Consider the following 21,432-nt stretch of genomic DNA (forward strand, 5'->3'; position numbering starts at 1 on the left):
TCAACAACAGAAAACGTCAGCAGGACAGTAAATTTGACGGTCGGCAAGCTGAATTTTTCCTTCCTCTTCTTCAGAGTTGAGCAGTGCCGGCGCAGGGAAACATCAAGCAAACCGACACCGCTCTTTCAACCGTGTACAGCAACACGCTCGTGTCATCTTGTCGCCGGCTCCCTTTCACTTCTTTAATAACTTCTAATAGATCCTTGAGGGCCTCGATGAGAAGTTAAACACTTAAGCATATATTATTTTTTTGATCGATGAAAGTTGAAGGCGTTACAATAAGATGATAGAAAACAACAGAGAGCGAAGGAGGAGCGTACGCGACAGCACCGCTGATGCGCGCCACTCATGCGCAAAAGATCCAAACGCAGAGAGAAAAGGCGGCATTGGAGAAACACCCTTTTCAAGCACATACACACGTGTGTGTGTGTGTGTGTGTGTGTGTACGACCACCGCCGGTCTGCATGGATGCCTCCACCTCACCCACCTTTTTCCACACAGAAAACCTCGTTCTCCCGCACGCGTTCTCTCGTGTGATGGTGCAGCCGCCCTTTGGCCACTCGTCCCTCACTTCAAGTAGCGCTGCAGCTTCTCCTGCAGTATCGCCTTCGTTGCCTCGTTCTTGCCCTTCGGGATGTGGGTCTCAAGGAGATACCTCGCCGACTCCTGCTGGCCTGGCAACGCATCCAGCACAACCTGGACCAGCTCCTCGTCCGGCGCCGCCTTGTTCAGCTCTCGCCGCACCACCGTGACGATGGCCCGCCCATCTGCCGCGTCGAAGCACTTTGCCGCGATCATCGCCGTTACGACTTCCGTGTCCACGTGATCGCAGGCCGTCATGAAAAGCTCATCCAGGTGCTCCTGCCGGATCGTTGCCGCGCTGTCTTTCATCAGCTTGAACACTGGCGTGAGAGGCAGCACGCCGCTGTGTAGGATGGTGGTGCTCACCAAAATGGCGAGCTGGTGATCGTTGGCGAGCTCCGCGAAAGCCATAATAGTGGCTGGATCCCAGCGACGCTCGACGAGATCAACGAACATGTGGTCGTTCACGTTCTCGCTCTTGAACTCCGGCTGTTGAATGAGACTCTTCATCTGCTCGAGGTTATTGTTGCACACACACTCGTGGAGTTTTTCTTCAAACGACTGCGATTGGCCCATGTTGCACGATTCGATCTCCGGTAGATTGGTACGTGTTCGTCCGTATAGAAGTATGCGCGCACACACACACACTCACCGATGAAAGCTTAACGCAACAGGAATAAAAAGAAAACAAATAGGTAGAAAACAGCTCGGGTACGGGTGAAGGCAATAAAGTTGCGGACGAGATAGTAGAGTGGCACAGCAAAAACAATTCCGTTTCTTCTGGAGAAAAAGAAGAGCGATTGGCGGTAAACTAAGAAGACGTAAGACGATTATAAGGAACGCACCGATGCTTATAAATATTTATTTTTATAGATAGATAGAAAAAAAGAGTGTTGGTGATATATGACGTGATCAATGGGTTGGTGAAGAAGCTTCTACGGGGAGCGAGTAGGAGAAGCCAAAGGATTTACAAAAAAAGAGAGGTGAAACCAAAAGGAAGCGTTTCTTTTGAGGCGACTGAAGTGTTAGGGGAAACCAACAAGTGCCAATCCACAGACCGCACTTGGTGTCCTCATGAAGTTGCTACGTACACTGCGAGAAACACCGCACATACATCCATCGTTTTCGCAGCGTGGTGTGTAAAACGGAAGAGCAAAACAGAACAAAAATGACATTTACAGTGATCGATTGTTGGCACTCGCTTCTTTCGGTTTGAACTGCTTCTCTTTCTATGTGAAGCCACGCGTACGTTACCAACAGCAAATGCCCCCCCCCCCTCCCCGCAAGCTCGTCGCTCCGACAGAGTGAGACCTCGACGACAACCACCACAAACAGCAGGAAAGCAACGCACTTTAATATATATATATATATATATATATCGAATCCGTCATCATCGGCTGCGAGGCGCTCTCTCCCTAATACTCAGTGCTGCAGTAGTTAATCAGCACACGCGATAACAGCACCGGCAGACTGGCTACCATCGGGCCGTACTTCCCTGTGTTTTCGTAAAGGTCAAACAACGGCGCCGCCACCAGCTCCACGCCCTCCTGCATCATGCTGAAGAACACCGTCGGCTCCAAGTGTACGAGAAAGAGCGTTCGAACCTCACGCACGCTGCCGGAGGTGATGTGCGGCGGCACGTAGGGGTACATGTGCGGCGTAAAGTGGGGACGGTACCACGTCGCCATCACCTCCCCAACTCGAAAGAAGCTGCCCGCCTTCGACGTGTTGTGCGTCATCGTGACATCCACGACGGTGTCGGAGGCCGCTGCGTTGGCTGCTTCGGCCGCCCCCGTCGGCATCTTCGCCTCGTTCAACAAGTGCCGTCCCAGCTTGCGCAGCAGACAGCTCTCCTCGGCCTCGCCGCGGCGGCAGCGCCCACCGGGCAGGCGATACGTCACCTCCACGTTGGTGTTGGACGGCGGTACCGCACGCAGCCCGTCCGCATCGCGCGCCCGCTGACTCGTCTGCTTCATCAAGACGACATGCGGATGGCGGTGCAGGTGCACGAGGAGCACGCCCTCCACAGAGTGCACGCACTGCTCGTCCTCGCAGCGCGCCTTCAGCGACAATAGCTTTTCCATCGCTGACTTGGGCCGAGACGCGGCGGAGCTGCCGCTGGTGCCGATGTGGATCTCATTTCCCGCCACCCCGCCGCGTCCGCCGGCGACGTCGACGTAGGTCTGCGTGTAGTTTTCCAGCGGATACACGTCAAGCTTCGCCTTCAACGACATCGTGCGTTTTGCGTATCCGCTTCCGTTGTGACGGCAGGTGTTTGTGGTTTTATTGAAAGAGGTAAGACAAGAATGAAGACGCACAGAGAAGAGGAGCTGAGAAAGGAACGTGGGTAAGAGAAAAACAGAGGTATCGCAGAGTGCTCGTGTGCACCGGCGGTGCAGCAAAGGAAGACGATTCATGCGCTGTTCACCACAAAGTACAAGAAAGCAGAAGCGTTAGCTCTTTGATTTTTAAACCGAATAAAATGCTCTTTTGGCGGGGGATGTGGAGGTGCGTAACATCGTGCCAACAACGCTTCCGGTGCCGCCGTTTTTTGCTGTTATCCATACCGCCGTCCTTGCTGTTGAATATGTATCGACCAAGGTAGTAGAGACAAGGCCGAGAAAACAAAGACAACGCAAAAAAAGATGTAGAGTCGTCGTGCTTCATCGCGAACAGGACAGACAGAGAAAGGGAAAAAGGAAAAGAACTATACAGCAGGAGAATAGATAGCTAGATTGATTGATAGGTAAAGCCACATGTGCACCGACGCTCCTCCTCGCTATTGCGACGTTGGAGAGAGCTCGTCGGCGTGCAGGATGGCCTCCACTGCGGCCGAGAGGCAAATACGCTCCGCCACGCGGTTGACGCCGACCATACGGATTTTAATAACGTACTCGGAGGAGATGTCAATCTGCAGCGCGTTCTGCGGCGCGACGACGCTGTCGCCCTCCGTCACAAAGTACGAGTAGAGGCCCTGGAGCAGATTCAGGTGTGAGCAGACCAGCACGGGGGTGGTGCTGGCTTGGATGTCGTGGATGTGCGGCTCGAGGCGGGAGTTGAAGACCTGATGAATGCACTCCCCGTTCGGCCAGCCAGCGTAGTAGGGGTCCGCCTTCATGGATTGCAGCGTGTTCGGCATTGTACGCAGTACGTCGGACAGGAGCTGCCCTTCACAGTCACCGTGATTGATGTCGTCTAAGGTGGGGAAGTAGGAGACTCGACAGTGCAGCTCAGCAGCGTTTTCCTGCTGTTGGGGCGGCTGGTGCTCAGCAACAGTGGCAGCCGCAGGTGCATTCGGGGGCCCTTGCAACTTGATGGACTCCTCCGCGAAGTAATGGACCGTCTGCGTGCACCGCTTTGCACAGCTCGTCATCACCGTCAGCGCCGTCGTCGATGGGATTTCAGACTTGAAGTAATTGAACAGGGCACGACTGTACGCACGGCCACGCTTCGTGAGTCGCGAGTTGCCGCCGATACGGCCGCTCAGCATATCCACGTACTCCCCTGCGCGCGTCAGGTACAGGTTCACCGGGGTGTGGCTTAAGTTATGCAGCATGAATGCCAGTCGACTCGGCATCCAGCCGGAGATCATGTTCAGCGAGTACGTCTTCGCGTCCTCGATGCGGATGTAGGACATGTCGCAGTCCGTGATGGGGTTCAGTGTCTTGTAAACCGCCTCGTGCTGGGCCATCACCTGGTAGTACCGCTCCACGAAGTCCGGCGGCGGGTCTGTAAAGGTCTCTTTCGCTCTCAAGATGTTCGCCATGATGAACTCCGGCGAGTTCAGCACCAACTCCACAAACACCACGCGGGTCGTGTTGATGCGTTTGGTGTCGCGAATAGCGCGGAGCAGCGACTGCCGGCGGGCGTGCGTCGTCTGCGTGCCGTCCAGGATAGCGACGCCGCTCGTCTTCCACACGTATTTCGTGAGGTCCTGCGCGAGCTCCTTCGACACGCGGAACTCCAGCTCTGCAATTCCGGCCGGGGAGTTCACATCAACGTTGCTGCTCCCACCGCCGCCGTCGCTCCGTTCTGTCATGGCCTTTTCAACGCGTCGCCGATAGAGCTGATGCGAGAAGATGGAGCACGTCAGCCCATTCCACTGGAAGTACCGCCGGATCTGCTGCGCGACCATCGTCTTGCCGCGACCGGGCAGGCCGACCATGACCACAATAAGGGAGCCGAGCATCGGCTGCGGCACCGCGGAGAAATCCGGAGCGTGCATCGACGCTGGCGACGATGCCGTAGACGACACGTGACCCTCGAAGGAGTCCGGCATGACGGTCTGATCGGTGTGGAAGTACCCCGAGAGCGTTTGCACAACATCCGCGAAGCCGTTCTCCTCGGCTACCTCGAGCGGGGTGCGCCCGTCGCGGTCGACCAGCGAGGCATCCGCGCCGAACTCCAACAGCACGTTCATCACGGAGAGGCGCCCGTTCATGCACGCGATGTGCAGCAGCGTGCTGCCGTCGTAATCGCGGCTGTTCGGGTCTGCGCCGCCGTTGAGAAGAATGCGGGCACCGACGGCGTCGCCCGAGGCGGCTAGCTGGCAGAGCTCCACCGTCAACATGTGCAGCACCACGGGGTCAATCACGTCTTCGGTGGTGAGGTTGCTCTGCGCCACCGACTCGGGTCCCATCCCTTTGCTCTCGCTCTCCTCGAGCGCCGCGAGGTGCTTGTCGATGCGGGCAATCTCTTCCTGGATCATCGCCATGCGCTGGAAAGAGATCGGTTTTTGCCGTCGCCTGATCGACGCGTCGGGCGCTGACGCGTGCATCTGCGGCGACACGGCGAGACTCGCACTCGCGCTCGCCGAAATTGGGGACGTTTCGGACATGACACACTCTCTTCCAGAAGAAGAATGATATTTGCTGTTGTTTTTTTGTTTGTTTCGTGAGATTGCTCGTGATGTGTGTCGACGATACAGAATCGAAAAGGGAGTTCAAAACAACAATGAAAAGAAAGGTGATGTTTAAAAAAAAAGGAGCGAAGGGAGAAAACCTTGATGCGTTCTCCCTTCGACCGCAGCAGCTTAAATCTACGGAAGTGAACACAGCTGAAATGCGTTGTGCTTCGTGTGTGAAGAAGATAACAAAAGCAGGGAAGTGAAGAAGGCGATGAGGCTGGCGATCGCAAGAACAGCATTATGTTTGCAAAATGCATGCACGCGAGTATGGGAAAAGAAGAGACGGTGGAGCCGCTGTACGGTACCGAGATGGGGTAGGCATACCTGTGCGGGTCACTCTGCCGCTTCACGGTAGCGTCGCTGCTTGAGGCGAAGTTGTGTTAGGGAAACTCACAAGCAGGACAGCGGAAACAAAATTAAAAAGCCCAGGTCATTCATTAGCGCGTAAACAAATACATTCGGTTCTGGTGTACCGAGGTAAGCGAAACGGAGAACACCGCTGCGATAACACGAACGTTTGAAAGACGAGACGAGTGAACTAAAAGAAAAATAAAGAACGGAAAAAACGGGAAGAACGGAAACAGAAAAGAGAAAAGAAAGCGTGGCTGCTTGTCCGTGTACGCGCACGCGTACGTCGACAGCGGCAACCGTACGGCGGACCAACAACAGAAAAGAAGACACAGAAAGAAAGCGAAGAGCGCTGCATCTCGTTTTGTCGATAGAAAAGGAGAAAAACAAAAAATATCCTTCACTTCCATGCCCAGCTTACAGCTCCCCGACAGACAGCTTAAACCCGGAAAGCGTGTTGTGCAGCAGCATCGCGATTGTCATGGGTCCCACCCCGCCAGGCACCGGCGAAATCCACGCCGCACGGGCGGCTGCCTCCTCAAAACACACATCACCGACAAGACGATAGCCGGCCTTCTTGGTCGGGTCGTTGACAGGTGTGGTGCCCACGTCGACAACCGCAGCTCCCTCCTTGATCCACTCCCCCTGCACGTACCCGGGCTGTCCCATCGCCGCGATGACGATGTCGGCCTTGCTGAGGTAATCGACCATGTCCGCCTGCGCGGTGCCGGAGTGCACAACGGTCACCGTCGCGTTCTCCTTCATGAGCAGCGCCGCAACCGGGGCGCCGACGATGTTGCTGCGCCCCAGCACCACCGCTCGCTTGCCCTTCATCGCAATACCGCACCGCTGCAGCAGTACAACGACGCCCTTGGCCGTGCAGGGCGTGAAGAGGGGCTCACGACCTTTGCAGTGGAGCAGGCCAACGTTGACGGGCAACAGCGCGTCTGCGTCCTTGTCGGGGTGAATCTTCTCGATTGCCTTGTTTTCGTCCAGGTGCTTCGGTAAAGGGAGCTGGATGATGATGCCGTGGCAGTTGGGATTCTGGTTCAACTCCTCCACGCTGGCCTCCAGCACCGCCTGTGACACGTCCTCCGGTAACTCGACGTTGAAGCTCGCCATGCCTACCTCTGCAGCGGCCTTGTGCTTCAGTTGCACGTACTTCTGTGAGTCTTTCCGTTGGCCCACGATGACGGCGGCCAGACCAGGCACCTTGCCACTGCGCGTCTCTTTTAGGGCAGCTACCTCCGCCTTCAGTTCGTTGCGGATCGCTTCCGCGATGGCCTTACCGTCGATGATTTGTGCGGGCATTGTCTTGATTTGCCTTTTTTGATGTTGTGAAAAGAGATGGTGCTTCGCAGAGAGGAGGAGGGGGGGGGGAAGCGTTGAGGTCGCCGAATAAAAAAGAAACCAACACGCAGGAAACACTGAGCGCGGGTAACGCGACCAAGAAAAAGACGAGGAGAAGAGACAGGCATAATAGCAAAAAAAGAAAGCATGCAAGCACGAACGATGCACAGCCGTGCGAATCAAACCCGTGTCGCAGCCCACCGCTGCTCAGCACCACGCGGCTGAAAAGGTTTTGGTGGCGCAGCCTCTAACGAATGGAAAAGGCGGAAGAGAGCAGGAATTTCATCTTCAGTCTGCAGCCGAAAACGCCGTTTTCTTGTTGCATGAATCATCAGATGTGTGTGTGTGTGTGTGTGTGTGTGTGCAGAAAAGGAGGCGGTTTGTTTGTTGATTTGAACACTCTTGATATCACACTCACTGAGGACACAAAAATGAAGAATGATCGTTGGGAAAGAATGCTTTGTATCTATGAAGGTGTGTGTATGTGCGGGTCCGTCGGCTACCAAGTCGACACGCACAGAGGTGGATCGATCGGAGAACAACAAGACAATGAATGACACCGAGAACGAGAAAAGAAGAAGAAAGGGTGCATCTGTAAAGAATCAAAGGGAAATCACTTGCTTGTATGGGTGGAGCAAAGTGCACCGCATGACCTCCATGCGTACGTTAGAGAACCAAAAAAGAAAACCAGAAAAAGACGCAGCTGTGGCCTCCATGGCGGCGCGCGGAGCTTCGCACGCGTTAAAATCGCCCATCTCTCCGCTCATTGACTCGCGTTCAGCGAACTACGGCACGACAGACTAGGAAACAGCGCCGCGGGAGGCGTCAAACTGACCGAGTGGTACTCCGGACGCGCGTAGATCTGCTTCAGCAAGTACCCCGGACTTCGCTCCACGTTGTTCTTCTGCAGGGCCGCGTGCACCACCGGCAGCAGAACCCGCACCGAGTCACTCGGCTCGCCAGTCGGGAGTCCGGCAGCGTGTCGGCTGCTGTGCAGCGCCGCCGCGGCGAGGTAGGACTGCCGGTACTGACCGAAGTAGGTGTGGAGCGACAGCGCGGCAATCAAGTACTCGAGCTGCCGTCGCTGCTCCGGCGACGCGGGCGGGTCCTGATGCAGGAGGAGTCCCTCGCAGAAGTGATGGAGGGTCGCCGCGGTGGTGTCGAAGCAGAGAACGCGAATCAACGTCTCCTCCGCCGTCATGACGTCGTCCTGCGCCAGTTTGATCTTCGTGGACACAAAGCTGGGGTCCAGCACCGGCCACGAGTGGTCGCACTTGGAGGCAAGCAGCAGTGCTGCCATGCTGTACAGCCGCAGCTCCTCCTTCTCCACGGGGTACACGGCGAGGAAGCGGTCCAACAGAGCCACCGCGAGGAAGTACGCGTCTAACGAGATGGGAATACCGCAGAAGATGGTGAAGATGAACAGCTCCTCGCAAGCGCGGGCGCGCACCGCTTGGGACTGTACGCCGTGCTTCGGCGTGTACACGGCCGTGCAATGCGCCTGTTCGTCCATCTCGATTAAGTCGTCCAACACGGTCGGGTAGTAGGCGCCGGCAAACGTGAAGGCGCCAAAGCGCTGTTGCACGACACCGCGGAGGGCCAGGTAGAGCTGCATGGAGTCCACTACATCCTCTAATGGACGCGTTGCCAGCCAGTCCTCCACCCACTTGCGGTTGTTCGGCCCCAGCTGTATCGCCAGCTGGCGCAGCTCTCTCGCCGTCAGCGACTCCTGCAGTCGCGCCGTCAGCAACACCCTCTCCTTCAGCTCCTGCAGAGTAAGCTCTGTCCCCTGCAGCAGTGCGTGTTGACGGCGTGTGAGCACCGCCACGATTTGGTCACTCAGCCGACGCGACGGGTCACGAGAGCGTCCCCAGACTTCGCCGAGGATGCGCACCGCCTTCGCGTCGGCGCGCTGAAATAGCGGGAAAAGATACTTCTCGACGGTGGCGGAGGTCAACACGTAGCGCTGCTGCTGCTGCGGCGCATCATCCGCTGCCGCCGCCAGTTCCGTCGCGTCATCCAAGTCGCGCACAAAGTAGTCCCGAATGCGCTGCTGAATCATCGCGAAGGTCAGCGGTGCCAGCGCCTTCTTCCCGTTCTTCTCCGCTTCCAACTTTGCTGCGACGTAGGCGGGCAGGCGCAGCACAGCCTTCGAGCAGTCCAGCGTGATCGACTGCGTGGGCAACTCCTGATTTAACGAGAGGGTGCCCAGCACCTGTCGCGTGGGCTGGGTGTTCTTGCCGCCGCCGCCGCTGGAGCACTCGAATGCGCTGGCCGCGGACATGTGTCAGACAGGATGAGCGTGGCAGTCTCAAAGAAGGAAAAAAAAGTATGTTGAGGCTGAGCGCCACAACGCATGCGACGCAAGTAAACGAAAAGGAGCAGCGAAATCAAGCTGAGAAGAGAGAGACGCTCCGTAGAAAATACCTTAATATTTACATATATCTAAAGATAGATGTAGATATGTATGAGTTTCCTTCACCTTCTAGGTACCGGAGGCACAACCCGGTCAGCGAGTTTTTCTTCTCTTGTCTTCGTACTTTCAGTGTTCCCCCACACGAAAAGACCGTTGCATCTGCAAAGTGCGAGGAAGCGAAGAGTGGAAAGTAAGGGAGAGCGTCGGACCTCGCTATTCTAACGCGCCAGACCAGCGAGCACGCACGTGCAACCAATTCATTCGCGGCAGCCAACACAAACCGTGAGACAAAGCGCAAAGTACGCTCCTCCTTCCTTTACCTCCTTCCACCAACGTGTGCAGCACGTTGTTAGTGTGGCCTTCACAGAGACGAACACGCAATCGTGTCTACGAGAGCCTCGCGGCACCGATACACCGCACAGCCTCCTTGGGCAACTCGCTCGGACACCCCGCCCAGCCACGCAGAGAAAACCCCCTCCGTTTCTCACACAGCACCTCGAGGAGAATCCTTCCTTTCCTTCCGGTCTCTTTGTGCTTCAATTTGTGCGCAACACACACAAGAAGAAGAATATAAGCAAACGCAACGATACCGCTAAAAGGCTGTACGCAAAAATAGACGCACACACACGTCGTACATACAACACAACAGAATGAAGAGGCGGCAGTTATCAAAACGGTGGAAGTCAGACAGAACCAATAAAAAAAAGAGTTTTCGTTCGCTTCGGTCTTCTCTACGCCAGGGCCAACGTGTCCACGTTGGTTAAATGACTGAAGAACGTACCCTCGTTCAGCGACAGCACCACCGTGACCAACTTCGCCTCTGCGCTCGCAGGGGGGCGGAAGGACTGCCCATAGCGCGCATCTGCCGCCGACGTGTACACGCGCACAGGGATCGTCGTCACTTTCACGCCCGTCTGCACCTCCGTGTCCACGGCGTACGCTGCGGCGGCCATGCCCACCGTCACGCGTTTCGTCTTGTCCACGGCGTCGTAGTACCACCGGAGCCCCTCCGCCACCGCCGTTGCGCTCGCAGAGGTGGTGCCCGAGTTGGAGACGATGGCGCTGTACGCCGACGAGGTCCACGTGAGGGCGGCGTCCAGCGGCAGCATCACCACCGGCCGGGCGTGCTTCATGGCCACCACGTAATCCGCCGCGGCCGGGTCCAGGTAAAAGTTGCGCTCCGCACCGGTGATGGAGGTGTTCAAGAACTTCGCGTTGCCCGCCGTGTTGAAGGCTCCGCCGGCGACGTAGATTTTGTTTACGTTGCCGCGACGGCCAGCGTACTGCTGCAAGAAGTACGCGGCATCGGTACAGGGACCCACGATGAGGAAGTTCACCGTCGTGGACGCCAACTTCGCATCGAGTGGTCCGAGAAAGCTATCTGTGGCGGCGTCGTAGGAGCTGTACACGTCCGGCACACGGGTCTTTAAACCTTCCGATTGAAGCGCGCTGACCAGTGTGGTCACGCTGGTGGCATTCGCCTTCAGTTGTGCGTCAGCCAGGGCGTTCGTGGCGACCACGATCATGCCGATCACGACATCGCGGCGCTGCGCCAAGTAGCGCACGACTTCCAGGTTGTAGGGTGTGCCATCGGTGAAGAGGATGGTGGGGACAACGGTCACCGTCTTTTTCCCGGTGCGCCCAAACGCGTACACCACGAGGAGCAGCAGAAAGAGGAAGTACGAGACGAAGGCGATAAGCTTCGCCGTTTTAATCTTGCGTGGCTGCGGCACCTCTGTCCACTTTGCGTAGTACTCCTTTACCTGCTCCATGAGAAATAACGTAAAAAGGCAAGAAAAAAAAAAGAAGTGGCTGTTGCGGCTAACGCGATTGCTGCTTTATGACGTGTGTGTGTGTGTGTGTGTGGCGACGAAATCACGCGGCTGTATAAACGACACGCTGAGGACGGCGAAACGTTAGGAGGTGCGCTCTGCGTGACCGGGTGGCAACAAACAATCGGCGCCAACGGAGAGGAAATGTTTTAATACACCGGTAAGTGATGGTGAGAAGAGCGACGTGCGGCAATACAAATGCGGGAGAAATACAAAACGCTTCTGCCATCAGAAGAAACGAAGGACCAACACCGCGATGGAGAATTCTTCAAATACGCGCTTCCGCACGGAAAGCTGCCCCAGGAGGGGGGCGTTGAGTTGCACAAGACAGCACGTTGGCTTCTGTTAATGGAAAGGGGAAGAGAGGAAGGCACCTTCTCCTTCACCGATGCAACACAGAAGAAGCCCCCGTTCTCGACGGCGCCTTTTTCTTCTTCTCCGCTGTTGTAAGAGGCGCTGAAGAGGCTAACGAAAGGTTATACCGCTGCTGTTTTCTTTTTTGCTGTTGTGGCGGTTGTAAACAGATGCAACGATAGGCAGCAGCAGCAGCAGCAGCAAGCAAGCAATCCATACGAATCCAAAATAATTTGAAAGAGAGCGACACTGATCTGTCCCCACGTGTGCTGAGTGATGAGCGGAGCCACATCGCGAGAAAAGCGCAGAAGTTTCATTTCCATCTCAACTCCGTTTCCCGACCCCCCCCCCCCCTCCGGTCGCCTCTTCCAGCACGTCATGAGAGATCAGACGTGTCGAGGGGCACCGAGTAGTTGCGCATGTGCTGCAGGATGTTCTGATTCGACACAATTAACGTGCGAATCGGACGCTGCGCGAAGACGGCGGGGTGGGACTCGACGGCGGCAGAGATGATCTTGAGAAAACACGTGTTGCACACAAGGCACTCCATGCACACCTGCGCTACAATCTCGTTGGCCAGCTGGCTCTCGTAGATGAGTGACGTCACCTCGGTGCGCAGCGCATCTAGCGCAAACTTCCACGTCAAAAGAAACTGATCCGCCACCTGAATCAGCACTGGCGGCGGCACGCTTTCCTCACTGCGCGCGACGTTGACGAACTCAGAGAAGTACAGGTTGAGTGTCTCTTCCTGCAGTCGGGCGCGATAAGTGTCGTACATCTCGCGCAGCTGCGAGAAGTCGAAGCGCTCCGTCAGCGTGACGCTGTGCCGCGCCTCACCAGGAAGCACGCAGGTCTGCGCAGCGGCCCACATGTAGTGAAGCTGGTTCACGACGTAAGCGTCACGCATAACTGCGGCCTTGCCGGTGAACGTGACCCCTGCCGGCTGCCGCGCGTCGCCCTGCAGCAGAACGTGCTTCACCACCTCCTCTGCGTAGTGGATCACCTGCACCCGCACAAAGTCCACGTTGCCGATGAGAGCGACAAAGCGGTCGTGGCTCTCCGCGGCGTCGGCTGCATCCTCCTGCTCCATCATCTCCATCGCACGCCGTCTCACAACGGCGTACGTCTGCTGCGCCTCCGTTCGCACGAGCGACGCGGACGCGTTAAGAGAACTCAGTGCCGGCTGGCGACTGCTCTCTCGCAAAGCCGCGTCTATTGCGATCGGCGGTGCGGAGGCGACACCAGCACCAGCGTTGGCGTACGGGGACGAGCCGGAAGGAGACGGTGATGACGACAACGACGACGAAGAGGAAGAAGACGAAGACGAACGTGCGAGCGCGGACGAGGACCGCGATGAAGAGGCCTCCGACGATGCGTTGCGCGCCTTCGTCGGCTTCGCATCAATCTCGCCGGTCACCATCCGTTCCTCCGCCAGCGCGGCGCCAAGTGCGATGCTAAGCAGCGAACACGACAGCGCCGAGTAGTTGCGCACGAGAGGGTGCACCGTCGCCACACGCTCTTCGGTGGTCCGCAAGTGGGCCGTGACAGCCGCCAACGATGACACTTGCGCACAGCGAAGCGCGACCAACTGCGCATCGAGGGTGCGCTTGAAGGCGGGCCACAGCAGCACCAGCAGTGAGTCGAAAAAGGAGTCGAGGCAAGAAAGCCGGCGCACCGTCTTCATGTAAAACCGATACTCGTGACACAGCCGAATGAGAGTCAGCAGGCCGTAGGTGTCGTCCTTCGCCTTCACATTCACGCTGGAGCAGGGGTGCTGATTCAGCAGCTGCCGCACGCCGCCGGTCGACTGGGTCAGCACCACCTCGGAGAGGTAGTCAACGATGAACTGCAAAGTGGGTTGAAAGACATCCACGTAGACGGACATGTCACCGGAGAAAAACTCAAAGGTGAAGAGGTACTCGTGGGTGACGGTGTCGATGAGGAGGTGCAGGAGGGAGCGCAGGGTTTCTTCGTAGGAGTGACGACGGCCCGCTGCCTTTTCCAGTGTCGGGATGAGAGGGGGAGAAAAGACGCGGGAGAAGATCTCGCCCCTCGTGCCCAGCTCAAAGACGTTCGCAGAGCCGGTGAACTTGCTGTGCGTATCGGTCACCGGCGGCAACGTGTAAACAGTGTTCGGTGCAGCCGGCTGCACCCGCGTAAAGCCGCTCAGCAGGGTGCTGCTGACGGACCCAAAGGACGCAGAAGCAGTGGTGCTGTATTCCATTGCATTCAGTGTGAGCACGTAATCCTGAAACTTGCGGAGGTACAAGGACGACATGATAAGACAGTAGTGCTGCTTAAACTCACTGTAAATGGCACGTGTGATGCGGTACGGGATGAGGGTGGGCTGATGGCCGCCTTGTACGCCGCGGGCGTGCGCGTGTCGCAGGAGGGGCGGCGCAGACCGAAGGAAATGCACGTAGAAGGAGAGCTGCTTTAGACTGTTTTCCTGGAGAATACACACGTTTGTGTTGGGTACGGTGAGCATCGGCAGCTTGCGCGAGAGGAAATCGCGCACCTTAACGCACGCAAACACGGTGAGGCTGTCGAGCACAGTGAGCAGCTCGTAATAGATCTTAAACTCCGTCAGCGGTAGGCGAAGCTCACGCGCGCTGCGCTGCCGCGACGATGACCACCTATGCGATAGCGGGGCCTCCTGACCCCCTGGCACAATGCCCGGCTGCTGCCACACACCCTTTCGGTAGTCTAAGTACTTGAGCAGCTCCTTCAGGGTGAGTTGAAACAGCATCCCCAGCTCCCCATCGTTCGTCTGCGTCACTATCTGGACGATTTCCGGCGGCACGACGAGGTGCGAGATGGCCATCCACAGTACCCTCTCCGTCGTCTTCGCGTTGTTAAGTTCAATCGACGTCTTCGCCAGGGTCTCGCGGACGTCGCCGATGTCCTGCTGAATGCGTTCCAGCTGTTGAATGAACTTCGCCAACACCGTCTCCATCTCCTCCAGCACCGTCACGCACTCCTTCAGCGAGAGGTGCAGGGAGGAGATCCACTCGCCCTTGTCCACCAAAAAAGACTGCACAAACGCGGTGCAGACATCCTGCAGCGTCGCCTGCGACGTGTCCTCGTCAAAATCGGTGTCGACGTTGCACCGCAGAAAGTCGTCGTCGACGGTGATGCTGGCGAGGTCGTCGAGGTCGCTTTGCTTGAGGTCCATCTCGCATGAAGGAAGGGATGGTTAACGCTTCGAATACCTTTCGAATAATGAAAAAAATACGCGTGTGTGTGTGTGTGTTTGTGTGTAAAAGATCGACTCGCGAGACGAATCAAAAAAAAAAAAGAAACCACTGTGGGGCCCCTCAAACACGTACTACTAAAAAAGAAGCACTAATAAACGTGTGTGTGTGTGAGCGCGGAAGAAGAAAGAGCGAGTTCAGCGCGCGAATAGCAGTTGACCGGAAGGACAAACAGTGGGAGGAAGTACGTCGCTTGCCGAGGAGCACGGCAACGGCGGCAAGGAAACAAAATGCACACGCCAGCCACGACGCTGACACACAGTAACTATGATACAGTGCGTAACAGCGAAGTCAGGAAACACATTCCGTCTCTATCTCAAACTGTAGATTGTCGTTCCTCTGCAGACAGTTATGCATGTTTTCATTCTCCCTTCGTTCGCACAAGAGTGTGTTCATCTGTGATGACGACGCCGTTCTGATTGATGTCGAGGACAGCGACTGCGCATATTCATATCAACCCCGTCGCGATCCCCCTCGTTCCATAAAGCGAAGCATGCCGGTGTCCACCTCGGACGTTGTCATGAGCCGCGACACCCCAAAGACTTCCTTCACCCGGCGCGCACACGCGTCCCACAGCAGCTCCCCCGCCGCATCGACGTCAGCGTCCGCAGCCTCCACAAGCACCTGCGCCAGACGCACACGCGCGTCACCCTGGGAAACAATCTGACCTAGATGTAGTGAGGCGCGTGTCTGCGTCAGCAGTGGTGCGTGTTTTCTGTGGCTTCGTCCGCGCCTCGGCGCCGACGAGGAGGCTGCATTGGCGATGCTCGTGTACACGACGATGTTGCTTTGTGTGGCGCTGATCGGCAAATCGGCGACGTCCGCCTGCTCGCACACCCGCCAGCCGAAGTAGCGGCGCAGGAACGACACACAAAAGTCTTTGCGAGAGATGTCCGCGCCACAGCTCAGACTCAACAAGGGCTGCTGGTGCATCAGCTCCCGCATTGCGACGTGCAACAGTTCAGCTCGATCCTTTTCGGGCATGTCAGGGTCACGGCACAGCAGCCGCGCCAGGACCACCGCTTCGGCGCGCAGAATCTGTGCGGGTGCCCACGTGCCAGGTGCCCACGACTCGCGGAGAAGCTGCACCGAGCCGGCACTTATCCAGTCGTGCTTTTCGTCGGGATCGTCCTTCACCGCCACGACGTCGTACATGAGCTCGAGCCCAAACGTTTGGCTGAGCTTCAACGCTACGTGCCCGCGTGAGTCGTCCAGTACTTCGCTCAGCAGCGCCTTCACCTTGGAGTGGGTCCGATCCACCAACGAAATCTTCATGAGGCCGGCGCCACCCAACACCGTCGATGCCCTGGGACGCCTAGCGAGAGGACCAGCTTTTTCAAACGGTGTCGCCGGGGACGGCGTCGATGAAGTGGCAGGGGAGAGAAGTTTCGGGGCAACAACACCACGACTGTGAGGACCGCCGCCGTCGTTGTCGGGCCGCATTTCACGCAGAAACGATCGGTCCTCATGTGCTTTCTTCATCGCTTGGGGGCAGACCACGCGCGTCGTGCTGCACTGTACGCCATAAAGTTTTTCGTAGTCCACCTCCGCTGTCTGCGAGAATTGAATCCAATGAAACAAGCACGCGAGGAGAAGGCTTTGCCCGCTCTGCTTTCCCGTGTTGCAGCTGGAGAGGTAGAAATGAGAGGGCGGCGGCGACACCGTGGAAACTTGCGCAAGCGAGAACAGGTGGGAAGGGAGGATCATCTCGCAGTACCACATTCGATTGTGTAACACAGACGTACCGGTTAAGTGTTCTTCGGTGCAGCCCAGCACCTCGCAGAGGCAATCACGCACGTGTTTCCAGCTCAATGAGCAAAGCTTGTCAACTGTCACCTCTGGTCGATGCTGCTCAGCGTTCGGTAATAATTGCCGGTGCAGCCGGTAGATGACTTGGGGCACGCGACCCCAGGTGGAGACAGTTTCCTCCGCAAGAACCACCGGCGAGTCGTCGTCTGCAACTTTGCCATCCTTGCATCGCTGCTTCCGTCCCAGTATGCGCAGGCTGCCGGCTACCACGTCGTATTGTGTTGTCACCTCTTGCAATTGGCGCTGCCAGGCAATTTCGCGTTGCATGAAGTCGAGGGAATAGTATGTGCAGTGCCGTTTCGTCACGCACCGCGCGACCTCGTCGGAACCGGCTGGGCGATACACCATCTGTAGCGGCCTCAAGAAGTCGTTCAGCACGCTCTGTAGTACGGCTGCCAAGGAGAAATCGGAGGCCGTGTACACCAGCTTCCCTTCGTTCATCGCCTCAGCAGGGGAAGAGGCAGCGGAAGCCGACGGCTGCGCTGCTCTCCACACCTCCGCGATGAAGAGAAGTCTCGACGCCCCATCGGCATCGCGTGCTGTCCGCGTTATTGCCGATTTCACCAGCCAGCGAATGCGGATTGCAATGCTGCCAATATGGCTCTGACTCTGACTACTCAAATCGGAGAAAACCGAATTCAAACTTTTTGCTGCCTCGAGCGACTTCAGCAGCTCGGGCGCAGCGTCTGCGAAGAACGCGACAATGAGCAACACGCGCCACTGCATCGACTGATGTCGTGTCTTTGCTACAGGGGACTCTTCGCTGGAGCGCGAAAGGCACACGGAAGCCTCGGGGGTTACTTGAAGGTGCAGCTTGACCTCACCGCCCTCTTTCACGAAGACTGCGTGGTTGCCAAAAAGGGCAAAGAGCAGGTGAGCGTAGCTCATGCGGCGGCGACCCATGCCGTCGTTGAGCAGGGTGCACAGAGCCACCTCCGCCAGCTGGGCAAACGTAGCGCATTGCAGAAGGCGCAACAATTTGTCACCGTCTTCGGTCGGAGACGGAGCTGCAGTCGGAGGCAGGGAAAGGGCAGCCGCACGAATTGCAGCGTACGCCGCACTGATCCACGCCCCGCCGGAGACAGGAAGGCGAACGCGCGTTTGCGCCGGCAACGAAGGCAGCTTTTCGTCGCCGTGGAGCGCGACGGCAGCCACGTCGCTCGTCTTTTCCTCGTTGCTGCCTTCCGCGGATGGAGCAGCGTCCACGCAGAGGGTGAATGAACGCGACTCCGCATCGTCACGGCACGCGGACGTGCTCCTTCCCGCCGGACTCCTCTCACGTCCATCCAATGCCCTTCGCCTGCGCAGCTCTTCGTCTGCCGTAGCATCGGCCAAAAGCTCAGCGCGCAGCGGACCGCGGGGCTGCAGCCAGGGTTCCGTTACGGCCCACCCGTGAAAGAAGTTCCAGTTGACGGGAGGTGCGGCGGCCAACAATGACGTGAATGCCGAGGAGCTCCTGCTGAAGTGCTGTATATACGTTATTAATCGACGCAGTTCGGTGGCGCGAGTCAGCTTCGACGACGCTAGCAGCCGTGTCGTGCCCGCGTGAAAAGGAAGAGGCAGGACGGCAATGACGCGACCGTCATCGTCATCGCGGGCCGAGCTCAACTGTGGCGCGACACTGCGACTGCGGCCGCTGCGAGTGTCAGTTGTTTCTGCCTCAGCGCGGCACGTCATCATGTGTCCAAGAAGACGAGGCACCACCCGTTCTGCAGGTTGCGTTGTAAGATAGAACGTGCGCGAGTGGACGGCGGACTTTGCACAGAAGCGGAACAGCGACGCTAAACCGTCCGTTGTCGACAGCGTCGAAAAGCGCAGCGGCGGTTCCCGCGGCGCGTGTGTGAAGCACAGAAGCTCGTCGGCAGTCGCGTCCCACGTTGCATGCGACACGCCGCTGCGGAGAAGGGAGTCTGTAATAGACAGTACCCAAACCAGCTTTCTGATCGGCAGCAATGTTTCGTCTCGCCTGACCTTTGCAGTTGCCGCTGTTGCTGCCGTTGAAGAAGTCGGAGTACACAATGGCAGTGCCCAAGGTGTGTGAGCCTGCGCGGCTGCCGCCACGTTCACGTACCACTCCGTGCCGATCCGCAGCCTTGCTGCCTCCGCCTCCTTCGGCGCTTCCCACCCCACAACAACGTCGTCCTCGCATACAAACACCCCATCCGTCGTCCCCGCCGGCAGGGCGTTCAATTCGGTGCGCGGCAGCTGGCGGAGTCCGAGTTCGCTACGGATGAGCTCGCGGAAAGCCGCTCGACGACTGGTTTCCGTCGCACTGCTTTGTGGTTGTACGCGCGGCCACAGTGGAGGCAGACGACAACCTTCGACAGCGTCGCAAGGCGCAGCGGCAGCAGCAGCCACAAACGCATCCATCACCCTGCGACCTTCGAAGGATGTCCAACGCACCGCACCGGGCAGCTGCGGCGCCTCTGCTTTCATTGCGGCGGTGGCAGTATAGTTGTTGAGACCAACTTCCGCAACAACCTCACTGCAACGCTCTGCGCCGAGCCAGTCGTACGCGACTGTGGGGGACAACAGGGCTGCCTGTTCTACAAACACCCCGCACGTACGCAACGGCGTATCTGCCCAAGCAGCCGAGAGCGAGATGGTGCCGTTGGTAAGGCGGGTAACAAGATCTGTCGAGGTGAGCGTTTGAACGTGCCGTTGTTGCCGCAGCTGGGCGGCATCACTGAAGGCTTCGTCTGCGTACAGGCAGTCCGTATCGTTGGGTGCAGCGCTGCGGAGAATGAGCGGCACCTGCACGCGGTTGACGAGTGCGTGTGCGAGGACGGTGGGTGAGTGACCAGCGGAAGCACTGCGTGCATCCACGACTACGTGCTCGAGGCGCAGCTGCACACCCACCGCCTCGTTGCGGGACACGTCCGCCCAGCACTTACACGATAACACCCACGTTGGACACGACAAGGACGAGACTGCCTCAAACCACCACCGCGGCGGAGAAGACGCTGCCTGTGCCTTCATGGCAGCCGATTGCAGCTGCGATGTGAGCCACAGCTGCGACAGCTCTTGGCCGGCTTCATGCGTGTAGCGGGCCGCCTCTCCAGCGCTCTCCTCCACCTGCGCAGCACAGCGGGCAGTGAGCAGCACCTCGACTCGAGCCATAACGCGCTTTACGACAGCAAGAAGCTCTCCCGTGAGCACCAACGTGTCCTCTGCACCGGCGTCTCCCTTGCTGTCGGTCGAGTTACGCAGTGGGGTAAAGCGTGGCTGCGTTTGCCACGGATCGTACAGAGACGCAGAGCACTTCCACTGCGCTGACGCGGTAGCTATTGCGCTGGCGCCGCCTACCGTGTCGGACGCGGCTGAGACAATCTCAGGAGATTTAAAGTCCTTTCTGTCATGCGGTGTCGCGCCAACAGCATCGACAGCAACCGCGCCAGCAAGCACCAGTCTCAGTTGCAGTGCGAGGTCTAAGCTGCTCAGATGACCCATCACCCCGGGCCAGCTCTCGCACACGTGGTCGAGAAGAAACACTCGCACCGACTTCCTCGTACACGTCCGAATTTGCTCTGCCAACCGCACCGCATGCTGCTGAACGAGCTGCGTGACGGCGTCACTCGAGATGCCGGTGCAATCTTCCACGAACATAACGGTGAAGGGATAGTTGTCGACGGAGCACACGAGGCTGCCGGAGAGCTGCGGACGCTTCACGGGGGCGATGTCGATGGTGGTGAAAACGTCGTTGAAGAGATGTGCAAACGCCGATGTCCTCGAGCGTCCATTTTCGATGAGCGACGACGACAACATCGATGCAGGTGGTGTCTGTGGTGGTGCACTGAACGACGATGCGGATGGAGCACGCGTTTCTGCGGCCAAGACCGTCTCGCCAGCATCACTACTGTTGCTGCAGCTGCTGCGGCGACGCAGCGAGAAGCGGAGCGGGCAGGTTTGAGCCACAGGACATTTGTAATGTGACAATGAGCGACGAAAACACTGCAGCCTCTGCATAGTGGTGGGAGGAGAAGCACCTTATGTGGGACACGCACCGTCTTTACACACACACATACCCACACACACACACGTGCAATCGGCGGCACAGCAACGTTGCACTTCCAAGACAGAGAGAAAGAGACTGGGGTGTGCACACGCGCGCTTCTGTTCAGCTTTATCGGAGTCGCTTTCTGCTATTAGGCAACAACAACAACAGAAAAACACGATGTTGAAACGACAACACAGTGAAAAGGTGAAAAAAAAGGAGAGGAGAAATAAGACAGGCAGCTGCTTTCGGTGATGCATAGCAGAGCGGCATTTTCCAGCTATGGAGAGCTTCGACTACGTCGTCGCATTTCTCTTCCTTCGCTTTTTTTTTTACGGACAACTTCGCCACGTCGACCGCCTCGCATGTCAGCAAAATCTGTGCCAAGCCTAATGCGTGAGCGATTTCGGCAGCGGAAGAACACCATGAAAACGCACCGTTGATGTTGCGTTGGCGCACAACCGTACAAGAAGAAAGAGGGAGTGTCTTGTGATCATGTACGATCATCTGCGAGTTCTTCGCTTCGGGTATTCTCTTTTCGCTGTTGGTGGAGAGCACAGTAAGTAGAAAAGAAAAGGCGTATTTTA

At 57.4% G+C, this 21,432-nt stretch overlaps 8 protein-coding genes across 13 annotated transcripts; all 8 read right to left on the reverse strand.

Moving 5' to 3' along the window:
• Positions 1 to 567: 567 nt before the first annotated feature.
• ABB37_00815 (hypothetical protein) lies at positions 568 to 1,518 on the reverse strand (the record flags this gene model as incomplete). Of its 2 annotated transcripts, none has more annotated exons than XM_015797162.1 (1): positions 568 to 1,518. In XM_015797162.1, the coding sequence occupies exon 1, from the start codon at positions 1,156 to 1,158 to the stop codon at positions 568 to 570; it is 591 nt and encodes a 196-aa protein (XP_015665170.1). In that variant the 5' UTR covers positions 1,159 to 1,518. The 2 variants fall into 2 exon arrangements, with proteins under 2 accessions (XP_015665170.1, XP_015665169.1); XM_015797161.1 differs by having other exon boundaries at positions 568 to 1,433.
• Positions 1,519 to 1,997: 479 nt separating this feature from the next.
• ABB37_00816 (hypothetical protein) lies at positions 1,998 to 2,913 on the reverse strand (the record flags this gene model as incomplete). 2 transcript variants are annotated; one of them, XM_015797164.1, is made up of 1 exon in its annotated part: positions 1,998 to 2,913. In XM_015797164.1, the coding sequence occupies exon 1, from the start codon at positions 2,814 to 2,816 to the stop codon at positions 1,998 to 2,000; it is 819 nt and encodes a 272-aa protein (XP_015665172.1). In that variant the 5' UTR covers positions 2,817 to 2,913. The 2 variants fall into 2 exon arrangements, with proteins under 2 accessions (XP_015665172.1, XP_015665171.1); XM_015797163.1 differs by having other exon boundaries at positions 1,998 to 2,836.
• A 448-nt stretch (positions 2,914 to 3,361) lies between these two features.
• On the reverse strand, positions 3,362 to 5,654 carry ABB37_00817 (6-phosphofructo-2-kinase/fructose-26-biphosphatase-1-like protein; the record flags this gene model as incomplete). The annotated part of the gene is made up of 1 exon (XM_015797165.1): positions 3,362 to 5,654. Exon 1 carries the CDS (start codon positions 5,417 to 5,419, stop codon positions 3,362 to 3,364), a length of 2,058 nt encoding a protein of 685 aa, XP_015665173.1. The 5' UTR covers positions 5,420 to 5,654.
• Positions 5,655 to 6,253: 599 nt separating this feature from the next.
• ABB37_00818 (putative C-1-tetrahydrofolate synthase cytoplasmic) lies at positions 6,254 to 7,264 on the reverse strand (the record flags this gene model as incomplete). Of its 3 annotated transcripts, none has more annotated exons than XM_015797168.1 (1): positions 6,254 to 7,264. In XM_015797168.1, the coding sequence occupies exon 1, from the start codon at positions 7,145 to 7,147 to the stop codon at positions 6,254 to 6,256; it is 894 nt and encodes a 297-aa protein (XP_015665176.1). In that variant the 5' UTR covers positions 7,148 to 7,264. The 3 variants fall into 3 exon arrangements, with proteins under 3 accessions (XP_015665176.1, XP_015665175.1, XP_015665174.1); XM_015797167.1 differs by having other exon boundaries at positions 6,254 to 7,190; XM_015797166.1 differs by having other exon boundaries at positions 6,254 to 7,161.
• A 685-nt stretch (positions 7,265 to 7,949) lies between these two features.
• ABB37_00819 (putative mitotic cyclin) lies at positions 7,950 to 9,470 on the reverse strand (the record flags this gene model as incomplete). Its single annotated transcript, XM_015797169.1, has 1 exon — positions 7,950 to 9,470. The coding sequence occupies one exon, from the start codon at positions 9,468 to 9,470 to the stop codon at positions 7,950 to 7,952; it is 1,521 nt and encodes a 506-aa protein (XP_015665177.1).
• An 863-nt stretch (positions 9,471 to 10,333) lies between these two features.
• ABB37_00820 (hypothetical protein) lies at positions 10,334 to 11,657 on the reverse strand (the record flags this gene model as incomplete). Of its 2 annotated transcripts, none has more annotated exons than XM_015797171.1 (1): positions 10,334 to 11,657. In XM_015797171.1, exon 1 carries the CDS (start codon positions 11,372 to 11,374, stop codon positions 10,334 to 10,336), a length of 1,041 nt encoding a protein of 346 aa, XP_015665179.1. In that variant the 5' UTR covers positions 11,375 to 11,657. The 2 variants fall into 2 exon arrangements, with proteins under 2 accessions (XP_015665179.1, XP_015665178.1); XM_015797170.1 differs by having other exon boundaries at positions 10,334 to 11,533.
• A 507-nt stretch (positions 11,658 to 12,164) lies between these two features.
• On the reverse strand, positions 12,165 to 15,134 carry ABB37_00821 (hypothetical protein; the record flags this gene model as incomplete). The annotated part of the gene is made up of 1 exon (XM_015797172.1): positions 12,165 to 15,134. Exon 1 carries the CDS (start codon positions 14,961 to 14,963, stop codon positions 12,165 to 12,167), a length of 2,799 nt encoding a protein of 932 aa, XP_015665180.1. The 5' UTR covers positions 14,964 to 15,134.
• Positions 15,135 to 15,495: 361 nt separating this feature from the next.
• ABB37_00822 (hypothetical protein) lies at positions 15,496 to 20,994 on the reverse strand (the record flags this gene model as incomplete). The annotated part of the gene is made up of 1 exon (XM_015797173.1): positions 15,496 to 20,994. The coding sequence occupies exon 1, from the start codon at positions 20,614 to 20,616 to the stop codon at positions 15,496 to 15,498; it is 5,121 nt and encodes a 1,706-aa protein (XP_015665181.1). The 5' UTR covers positions 20,617 to 20,994.
• Between the last annotated feature and the right edge of the window lie 438 nt (positions 20,995 to 21,432).

The sequence above is a fragment of the Leptomonas pyrrhocoris genome (genome assembly GCF_001293395.1).
Source record: "Leptomonas pyrrhocoris isolate H10 chromosome Unknown, whole genome shotgun sequence".
Lineage (NCBI taxonomy): Eukaryota > Euglenozoa > Kinetoplastea > Trypanosomatida > Trypanosomatidae > Leptomonas > Leptomonas pyrrhocoris.